The 10,473-nt window shown below is 39.4% G+C and overlaps 1 protein-coding gene across 2 annotated transcripts; it reads left to right on the forward strand.

Annotated features, from left to right (window-relative positions):
* The first annotated feature begins 445 nt into the window (after positions 1-445).
* On the forward strand, positions 446-7,376 carry LOC135468659 (tetratricopeptide repeat protein 1-like). Of its 2 annotated transcripts, XM_064747031.1 has the most exons (7): positions 446-605; positions 2,036-2,134; positions 2,949-3,470; positions 4,439-4,612; positions 5,671-5,856; positions 6,257-6,311; positions 6,830-7,376. In XM_064747031.1, exons 3-7 carry the CDS (start codon positions 2,985-2,987, stop codon positions 6,952-6,954), a joined length of 1,026 nt encoding a protein of 341 aa, XP_064603101.1. In that variant the 5' UTR covers positions 446-605; positions 2,036-2,134; positions 2,949-2,984; the 3' UTR covers positions 6,955-7,376. The 2 variants fall into 2 exon arrangements, with proteins under 2 accessions (XP_064603101.1, XP_064603102.1); XM_064747032.1 differs by lacking the exon at positions 2,036-2,134.
* The last annotated feature ends 3,097 nt before the right edge of the window (positions 7,377-10,473 follow it).

Genomic DNA, 10,473 nt, shown 5'->3' on the forward strand with positions numbered 1-10,473 from the left:
CTCGAAGCCAGAATAAGAAAAGTAGCTGGGAGTCTTTCGGGGCTACAATGTAGCCTATAGTGTTGTTGTTGATGTACGGAAACAATATATGGCTCCGATGAGTGCCAGCTTCGCAGGGCTTGCAAGTAATTTGACAGCTTAAGCAACACACAGATACACTGGAAATTCAAAAAATACATACCGCTTTGTATTCGTACTGCTGCGATCTGGCAGCAGCATCGGCCATGGTGTGCTATGGCCAGGAAATATATCCTCAGCCAGCAAAATTGGAAAACAACGTTGATCAAACGTGGCGGAAGTGCAGCACTGCGCAAGGCTGCAAGTTCCCACAAACTTCCGGTTTAAATTTAAAGTCACCGAAAACTTAACTTTCTCTGTCAAAATCCTGAAAGAACAGGACGGATAGAAAATGCATCATTCTTTTCTGTGTCTCTATTACTTACTGGTTCATCGTGTGTAAATTTTAAAATATTTGTTTTGCAAAGATTGTTGTTGGTTGTCTCCCTTGATAATCATCTCTTCTGCTGGGAGTAGGGAAACGATAACGAAACTTCTGACACAATCGAGAGGAGATAATGCCAATCGACTATTAAGGCGATTTTCCGGTAATTATTAAGTATTTTAGTTGTGTGTTTGTTGTTGTAAAATGTTGCCGATAGTTTTTTTTTTATATAAAACTGATTTCATTTAGCAAAAGAATCAACATGGTCAGTAGTTAAACCAAAAGTGGGAGCTAGCCCGCTCTTTACCCTGCGATGGAGCTGCACGTACCTCTACACCTTCGCTAACACTACGGGGTAGAGCTACGCAATTCTGTATTTGATTTTCTTGAAGTAGTATCAGAGTTCTGCCAACTCTCACCTCAGGCACGTTTCTCGTGTCTCCAGCGAAAGTACAGACCGTAGGTGGCAGAATCGCCTGAACGCCATTTATACCTATATAACAAGGTAGATGACTTCAATCCCTAGGACAGAAGACCTAGGCCTAACTTTCATAACTGGACATAAAACATGGAAGTCTAATCTCAACCAAATGACATTCATTCCAAAGCTGACACACTAAGCTTTACATTGGTATTATATGAATTTGCAAAAAAAACATGCTTTCACTTGGCCACACGAAGCCGGAAACCTGTAAGCTTGTAGGATTTTTGTTTAGTTGGACAAATCCGGTAAAAGGGAAAAGACCGCCAAGCAACAGTTCTGGGTTGATCTCTCAGCAATAAAAGCTGCTGGCGCCACCATATTTCAGCGCTCAACCAACTGATATTTATGGAGGGAAAGAGCCCTAGATTTGTCGGATCGACGGTAAAGAACATTCACTGCTGTACAGGCATCAAATCTTCCATAGCATAAATTGGTGTCAGCTGCATGTTCCTACAAATTAACTAACCCAATCTTAAAAATTAAACGTTGAGGTCTATTTACAAGAATTTCTGATATTTACCTGCCTTAATGTTTAATCATTGAATTAAAAAAACCCAGTCCTCCACAGATTGCTTTGCAGAACAGACCATCTGGATTTTTTAATTCAATGATTAAATGTTCAGGCAGGTAAATATCAGAAATGGTTGGAAATAGACCTCAACATTTAATTTAATTGAACAGAGGTTGGTATTACCAAAAATTGTCCATGGCTTGATAGCTCATTAACTGCTATGGTATAGGATCGGAAAATGTGATTATTTTTCGTGAACAGGCATGATTGCCATGGACCCTTTTGCTTTGGCAAGTCTCACAACAGGTTAGTTAAGTGCAGAGATCACACGGTTGATGTTGCCCATGTGAACAGCAGTAAATGTTCCTTACCGTCAGTCTGACAAATTAGAGACTCTTTCTTTCCATAACTCTTGAAACTGCGTTGCTCGATAAGAGTTACAACGTTCCACAGCTATCTTTTTACTGAGCTGGTGGAGCATTATAGCCAGTGGGGCAACCAATGGTTAACCATACACCGTTTCATGCAGTGTCCGATAAGTCCTTTTTGAATGGTGCCAGCAGTCCAAAATGTGTTAACTGTGGCTTTTATCTCTTAGCTCACCAGTACCTTGAACAGGTATATTCCACTTGGTAATGGCACACCAGCTACGAAATCACGGGATGGCCACTGCTGAAGCATTTTGCTTACACAACAGGTATGGGTCTTGAAAATTTGTCTTTCGTGGATGGCGCATGCTCATTAAACCTGAAATCACGGGCAGTCTTGTTTTGAAATAGTTTGCAGTGTCATGAATACGAGGCTGGTATGCTGTTACAGAGTCGAATATACCTGGGATGTTGAGTTTCACAGTCTCGAATTAGACGCTAGCTTTTCCCCAGAGAAGCACAGTGATCCACCGGTCCTAAACGCCTACGCATGATAAATGTATCGTGAGATTGCTCTGACGTTAGGAAAAATTTTGTTTGGTGAAGGATGCCCCCAAACCAACGTCAGAGTGCACTCCATTTAAAAACATGATGCAGTCGCAACAAAAATTACCTAACAAATACATCTGCACAACCTGAAGTTTGCACACAGTTATGTTCCTTATCTTTCAGTTTGTGTGTGTTGATTTGTCGCTAGCACCATGCTAATCTCTTTCCTTCCTTGACCCGGTGGGCATTGAGGTTCCTTAGTGATGCTTAAAATGATTCGCTGTACTGACAGCCTTGACATATTTGACAAAAGCAAATAACTCCATCAGGTTTTTAAATGGCGTGTGCTATGAAGTTGGTTTGGGGCCACCCTTGGTCAAACAAAACTTTGCTAAACCTAGTGCCAAGTAATCCTGGTAGCCCTTTGTTGATGTTGAGGTCAGTTATTTTTATTAAAACAGTCTTTTGTTGTATCAGTATTATGAAATTAGATATCAGTGTTAGATTATAAATAATTTGTTAGATTATAAATAGATTATAGATTATATTAGTTAGATTATAAATAATTTGATTTTTAACTTACTGATGCTCCAGGTTATTCCACTGAAGCAGAAAAGCATAATTCTCATCATGGAGAGCAACCAAGAACAAGCAGCAGAGGAAAGGACAGAGCTCTCCAAGAAATTGGAAAACTTGGTATTCGTAGATGCAGAGGAAAATGTTGTGGCTGAAAACCCTGTATTTAGATCTGGTGCTAGTGGTGATTCTTTGGATGCCAACAATGAACAAGTGTCTGACTATGAGAATGTTCATCAAAAACCTTCACTAGCTGATCGTCTTAATAAAGAGTTGGATGAGAACTCTGAGCTCTCACAGTCTGATACACACAGTGCCATGTCAGGCCATGTCAGTGACTCTTGTTCAGAAAACAAGAAGAAAGCAAAGACTGTTGAGTTGTCACGAGGCGATAATTCTAGTGACGCAGAGCAGACAGAAGATGGTGAAGATGTAAGTGATGGGGAGGATGCTTACCACTCAGCTGAGGAGGGTGACATTGTGATAGATGAAGAGAACCTGAGAGAAATTGAGGAAACATTAACAGAAGAAGAGAAACTTGTAAGGAAGCTCTTTAATATCATATGTTTTGAGTTTATGTGGATTGTTCATTTGGAACCATGTGGTATTTATTTAGTGCATGCTTTGACTTTTAGTTTAAAAGAAACTTCTGGTTACCGTTTTTGTATTGCCCTGAGTCATTATGAAGATACCCAGTCTCTAGAGATGGAGTTTACTAGGGTTCTGAAAAGGTTCTACAATGATATGCTTTGACTAAAGGCCTAACACTTATGTGTCGTCCATTGTGGATTCCAGAAATTTGTTACTGATATGAGGATAGGATATCTGGTTGAAAGTTTGAGCACTTTTGCGTAAATCCATGCAAAATATTTTTCCCAAAACTCGTGATCTTTTTTGTTTGTACAAGAGTGAGGACTAAGTTAAAGTGATTTTCTAGAGAAACTGTGAAAATCTGATTTAGATAATCAGTTATTTAAACTAAAAATTCCTGGGTTCCTATTGTTATTAGTGTACACTATTATAAAATGTGTGTTCGATTTGGGTTTAATGTCTTTTACAACATGAATATATTCATATCATGATGGTGTCTCCTTGTACCAGGCAGGACCCAATGCTGGCTTTTGTTGTATTGTCCTTTCTCACTGGAAAGCCATGTCGAAGACACCTGACATGATGCCCAACCCACTAATATTATACTGACACTGCCTGGGCTGACCAGTACTGACCAGTACAAAAAGGGAGGTAGTACCAAGATTACTGATGTTACTGAAGTGTTAAGTATGACTTGAATCAAAATTGAACCCTGGATCTGCTGGTTATGAGGCAGTTGCTCTATCCACTATACCACCACAGCCTGTGAACTTCATGAGTAGATACTGTGTTGTGTGAAAATATACATAATGATCTGACACAAGCTGAACAAATAATTAAAATCCATGGTAGTCTTTTCACATTTATTAATTTATGTCATTGTGTTGTTTAAGTTTTGCTTGCTTTGCTGTTTACAGAGCAGAAGAGAAGATGCTCAGGCTTTGAAAGAAAGTGGAAATAATCTCTTTAAGGAAGGTGAATATGCAGAGGCCATCAAGGCTTATGGAAAGGGCCTCCAGTTATGTCCTCCATCGTTTGCCAAAGACCGCTCCATCATGTATTCCAACAGAGCCGCCTGCCACATGAGATCAGTAAGCTATATTCTACTATTTAATATTTCCTTTTGTGGTATGTTTATCTTTATGAAAGAATTTTCCACTTATTCAGCAGAGGTTAAGCATGTATGGATGAAGGTAGTCTGGAGGCTGTTTCTCAGAAGTGTCCGAATTTTACGACGGCGTAGGCTAACTTTTTTGGGCTACGTCTGTTTCTCAAAGCATGTCTTAAATCTCTCCAGCAGGCGTAACTTCTGCGACCTGTCAGCAACCTAGTTTGGACAAGAACTGGAACTCTTCAGTGAAAAAAGGACAAAAATGTGCATTCACCGACATAGATTCTACAACAGCAACATTAGCTTCGACAAAAGGCAGTTACACGCACAATTACTTCTCTGGTCTATTTTCTGTAGCGGGTTTCTGAAACATGCATAATAATTTGGCAGGTGCTATTTGCAGCTTTTTCATTGTTACGACCCACCTACAACATGTCATCGTCAGCGCAAAATTCGTGACCTGTCGAGGGCGTAAATTTGTTTGGAGAAACGGTGACGTTGTAAGTTTTATGACTTAAGACTGGCTTAAGTTTACGACCGTCGCTTTTGAGAAACAGCCCCCTGGATTGTACCACTGCTCTTTACCAGATTTCTGACAAACCTATTGCCTGTGAACTACCCATTACTTGAATAGCCAGAATGGGCCTATGTTTTTCTAAGGTTGATTATCGCTTGAAATTAAAGTTACATTCAACCATAATTATCAAAGACAGATCAACATGTTTTAAAATAAATTTTGCGGAATGAATGAATGATTTGATGTTATATGCAGTTGGCAATACCGGTATTTTGCAGAAACTGGGGCCACTTTCATAAAGCTTCATAGGTCATGTTTCTGTTGAATCTTTTCATCAGAGACAAAATGCTTATTTACAAAATTTTGTGAAAAGGGACCGAGAGCAAATAACTGTACAAAATAAAGTCAACTACATCACTTTTTATTTAATTACTGATTCACTTTCTGTTTTGTTGAGTGCCTCAGACAGACAAAAAAGGAGTTCAAACCCAGCATATGTGACTTTTATTTGGTATTTGCAGGAGAATTTCGAAGAGGCCATAGAAGACAGTACAAAAGCCTTGGAGCTGAACCCAAACTACATGAAGGCATTGTTAAGACGGGCCGAGCTGTACGAGAAGACAGAGAAACTGGACGAGGCTCTGGCCGATTACACTCAGGTTGTGAACATGGACCCATGTCAGCATGCTGCCAGGATAGCTTGTGCGGTATGTCTCCAACACTCTCTTCTCCAGAAATATGGAATCAGCTCTAGCTAGAACTACGTTCAACTTCATTAATCCAGTATTTTTTATTATTCTTTTTTTATAAGAATTGGCATTGTCTAGGTTAAAATGTGACAAGATGACATACGTTTAATTTTATGAAAAATTGATTTTGCGAAATTTTATGGAACTGGACCTAAATGTTTATTAATATATACTGTAATATATTGCACATATTAATATGTGCAGTATGTTACTGTATCATTATCTTGTTACTGTATCATTATCATGTTACTGTATCATTATCTTCTTATTGTATTATTATCTTCTTACTGTATCATTATTTTGTTACTGTATCATTATCTTCTTATTGTATCATTATCTTGTGACTTGTGAATTGTAGAGACTGCCTGATCAAATCAAGGAAAGAAATGAAAAGATGAAAGAGGAAATGTTAGGTAAGTCCATCTTGACTTTCAAAGTCAAATTGCTTCTATCTTGTGTGATAACAGTAACACCAACCTTGCAGTGCATAAGTTGCCTGAAGACGTGCAGATAACCATTGCTCCTTGTTCATTTTGTTACGTGTACCGGGTAAGGAAACTATGTTTGTTTGAATTGCTTTGCTGTTTGTTTGTGACTGCAAGTCGTGCACTGATCATGTCATTCTCAGTAATGTAAGCATGTCTGTGTGTTGTTCACTGAACTGCCTCATTTTTTCATCCTGCGGATAGAAATGGGTTTCCCCAAGGCTCCTCGCAGCTTCCCCCTACTATAATGCTGGCTGCGGCAGTATAAGTGAAGTATTCTTGAATATGGCGTAAAACACCAATAAAATTAATAAATAAATCAATAAATAAGTAAATAAATCATTTTGTCATATTCTTGTATTGTTCCATCATGCATGGAATTACCTCCCTTTGATAATTTGTTTCTGTGATACTGTGTACACTTGTACATTTTCTTTTATTTTCAGGTAAACTTAAGGACCTGGGCAACATGATTCTTAAGCCATTTGGCTTGTCAACCAATAACTTTCAACTACAACAGGATCCAAACACAGGAGGCTACTCTGTACAGTTTAACAACAATGGAAAATAACCAGACATGATTGATACAAATGTTCTATACTCTGAATTTAATTAATACTGAACTATGATGTGATGTTAGGCATTCGTATAGTCTTAATTTTCCTTTGAATGATATTGACTTCTTTCTCCATAATCCAAAAATGTAAAGAAAGAGTTAAAGCAAAAGTGAGTTAACAATGTTCAGTGAAAATAACTCAAATCAAGGAAGCCTTACATATTGAGCCCATTCACAATATAAAGTAAATGAGGCATTATTGGAGACTAAAGTTGACACCAGGCTTACTGTATTTCACCTATTAATAATTCACTTTCAGCAACACATTAAGGCATTAAAATGATGTTTTTGATGTTAACACTTAAGTTTTCCGGATAAGAAATTAATAAAATTTCACAAAAAGGTGGTCCTATTAGGTGAATGAATCTGTCAGAATCAAGCAAAGTGTGCCTCTTGAAAAATGCCAAACTTTTGGTAAAATGCACAAAATGATAATACACATTTGAGCAGCTGAGGTCTAACCTCCCTTGATGCCAGAGAGTCATTATATGTGAACAGCTGAGGTCTGTCCTAACTTGATGCCAGTGAGTCATTATATGTGAACAGCTGAGGTCTGTCCTCCCTTGATGCCATTGAGTCATTATATGTGAAAGCTGAGGTCTATCCTCCCTTGATGTCAGTGAGTCATTATATGTGAACAGCTGAGGTCTATCCTCCCTTGATGTCAGTGAGTCATTATATGTGAACAGCTGAGGTCTTTCCTCCCTTGATGCCATCATATGTGAACAGCTGAGGTTTGTCCTCCCTTGATACCAGTGAGTCATCATATGTGAACAGCTGAGGCCTTTCCTCCCTTGATGCCAGTGAATCATCATATGTGAACAGCTGAGGCCTTTCCTCCCTTGATGCCAGTGAATCATCATATGTGAACAGCTGAGGTCTATCCTCCCTTGATGTCAGTGAGTCATTATATGTGAACAGCTGAGGTCTGTCCTCCCTTGATGCTAGTGAGTCATTATATGTGGACATCGGAATTAATATAGCCACTTTCAATTAAACACATCCATGACACATAGCTGTTAATGGGTGGTTGTGAGCGTTGTATAGAGTCAAGTGGATTTATCAAATGCTGCAAATTTGTACCACAAACCACTCCGTGGGAATGGGGCTTTACTGGGTATACCTGTCATTTATCCAGGTGTATTGATTATACAGCCAACCACATATTTCTTATGATTGCTTGGGACTAAGACACGTGGTTCATTTGTTCTGTGTGAGTATAGGTATTTTTCTTCAGTTGCTGTCTTGTAAACAAAATGGTTCAGAATATACGCTATGCTATGTTTCTAAGAAGCTTTCCATCTCCTGATCTTTGATACAACGCGCAACTTAGTGGTGCAAAGTGTCATGCTTCTTGACCTATGAAAGGTTAAACCACAAACAGGCATCAAGTTACATGCCATGTGTATCTATTCTCTGTGCCAGGCTGAACTGCTGTGTGATTAATAATGGTATTTATTAAGACAGGGATGTATGAGTGGATGATATGTTTGCAGTTCCGAATTTTATTGTCATAGTGAATCTATGTGAGATGTCTGTTGTACATTTTAAACGTGGCAATAAAGTGATTCATTTTATTTGTAATCCATCAAAAACAAATGTGAATGTACTTGTACTTTGTGAGTGTTAGTATGTGCTAATGTGAAAGTTACCAGTGTCAAAGGTAACATCTGACTTCCCAGATTTGAATTTGAAGGTGAGAGGTGGCATATGAATTTGTCCCTTGGAGACTGTCATGCAGCCTCTTAGAAATGACTGACTGATTGAGTGGTGTTTTAATGCCGTACTTTAAGTTTTCAGTTAGATGATGGCAGTCAGGTTTATGAGTGGAGGAAACCCAATATGTAAGCCACCTACCTTCCCCAGACACCGGACAAACCTCCTGGCTTAAAACTGCAGCAGAAATAATGAGAGCTGGATTCAAAAATGTTAATAGTCTCAGCAGGCCTGTTCCTTGTCTGTATGAGCCATAGAAGAACCTTTTTGGAAATGAAAACCCAACAGAGTTCAGTGCAGGCTTATGTTGCTTACTTCTGCCAGACAAATTGAGGACTGAATTAGAGGTGTACGTGGCCTAGCGTGTAGCATACCAGCGAAGCACGATGACACAGGAGACTTGCATCAATGCGTTTGCTTAGACTTCAAGTTCTGTTGAAATGCTGGCTTTATCTCTGGTTATATGTGTGAAGGCTTGCAACCTGCAGATGGTCATGGAATTCCCTCAGGCTCTCTCCCCACCTTTGGGAAGGTCCAGAGGAAATAAGTGACATATTCTTGAGATCGACATAAACCACCAATCACATAAATAAATAAGTATCTAAATATATGCCAACAAACTGTGATGTGTTGGTCAGAATATCCAAAATGGGTTACAAGAACACAGAGATGCTAGCTGCCTTGTACTCAAATCTGTTCGAGAACCCTGTACTTGATTAATTCATCTAAAATGATTCCGAGATAAACGTGTCCAAGAGACAAATATCCAAAAGAGGCGACAAAAGTTGACAATGTTGAATAGATGTAGCCATTGGCTGCAAACCATCTACTTGACCTTTAGGAAAACCCAGTGCCTTGAGATTCTTGTAAGGATCCAAATGTACATGAACCTGTCTTGTTCGCAACCTGTGGATGGTCATGGGTTTCCACCCACTATAATGCTGGCTGCTGTCGCATAAGTGAAATATTCTTGAGTACAGCATAAAACGCCAATCAAATAAATAAATAAATAAATCACATTCCACCCCCTCTTCCCTACACACCAGAGATGTTTCACCCATCTCCCCCTTCCCTACACACCGAAATGTTTCACCCACCCACCCCTTCCCTACACACCGAAATGTTTCACCCATCTCCCCCTTCCCTACACACCAAAATGTTTCACCCTTCCCTACACACCAAAATGTTTCACCCTTCCCTACACACCGGAGATGTTTCACGTTTCACCCATCACCACCCCCCACCCTTACACACACTATGCAAGTACTTATATATAGTTGACTCATCGTGAGTGTCAAGCCAAATTAGGATATCCATTTTTCTCTCTTTGGTTTGACTATGTTCAGGATTGAACTCTGACAACCAGCATGGAAGCATGAATTTCTGACCAGCGCATGTTCGTTACCACAACGAACTAGATGAGCACAGAATATTACATAGAGTGCTCAGTGGAAACACTGAATTATAAATATGCTTTACAAGGACCATTTTAATAGATTTAGTTGGTTTGCTTGGGGTCATTTCACTGAAGGTTTCTCCTTGGGGCAGCCCTATGCCAATGCCAACACCAGGCATGATGCCTCCATCTGATCACGGTATCCTGACACCAGGCTGACCAGTACTTGGCCTACCGTCATCAGTTGTGCGCCAAACAAGGAAGCAGATTAATAAGTCTTGGGTATGACCCAGTTCAAGATTTAAATCTTCCAATGAAGAGACACTCTTCCTCTGTATTTTGTTAGCAGATTCTGCCAGAGG

Source organism: Liolophura sinensis, chromosome 6 (genome assembly GCF_032854445.1).
Source record: "Liolophura sinensis isolate JHLJ2023 chromosome 6, CUHK_Ljap_v2, whole genome shotgun sequence".
NCBI lineage: Eukaryota > Metazoa > Mollusca > Polyplacophora > Chitonida > Chitonidae > Liolophura > Liolophura sinensis.

Bases quoted from the DNA above. Each gene is read 5' to 3' on its own strand.
- LOC135468659 (XM_064747031.1), top strand. From the start codon at position 2,985: ATGGAGAGCAACCAAGAACAAGCAGCAGAGGAAAGGACAGAGCTCTCC. The intron at 3,471-4,438 runs GTAAGGAAGCTC...TGCTGTTTACAG, and splicing joins TAACAGAAGAAGAGAAACTT to AGCAGAAGAGAAGATGCTCA. The intron at 6,312-6,829 runs GTAAGTCCATCT...TTTTATTTTCAG, and splicing joins GATGAAAGAGGAAATGTTAG to GTAAACTTAAGGACCTGGGC.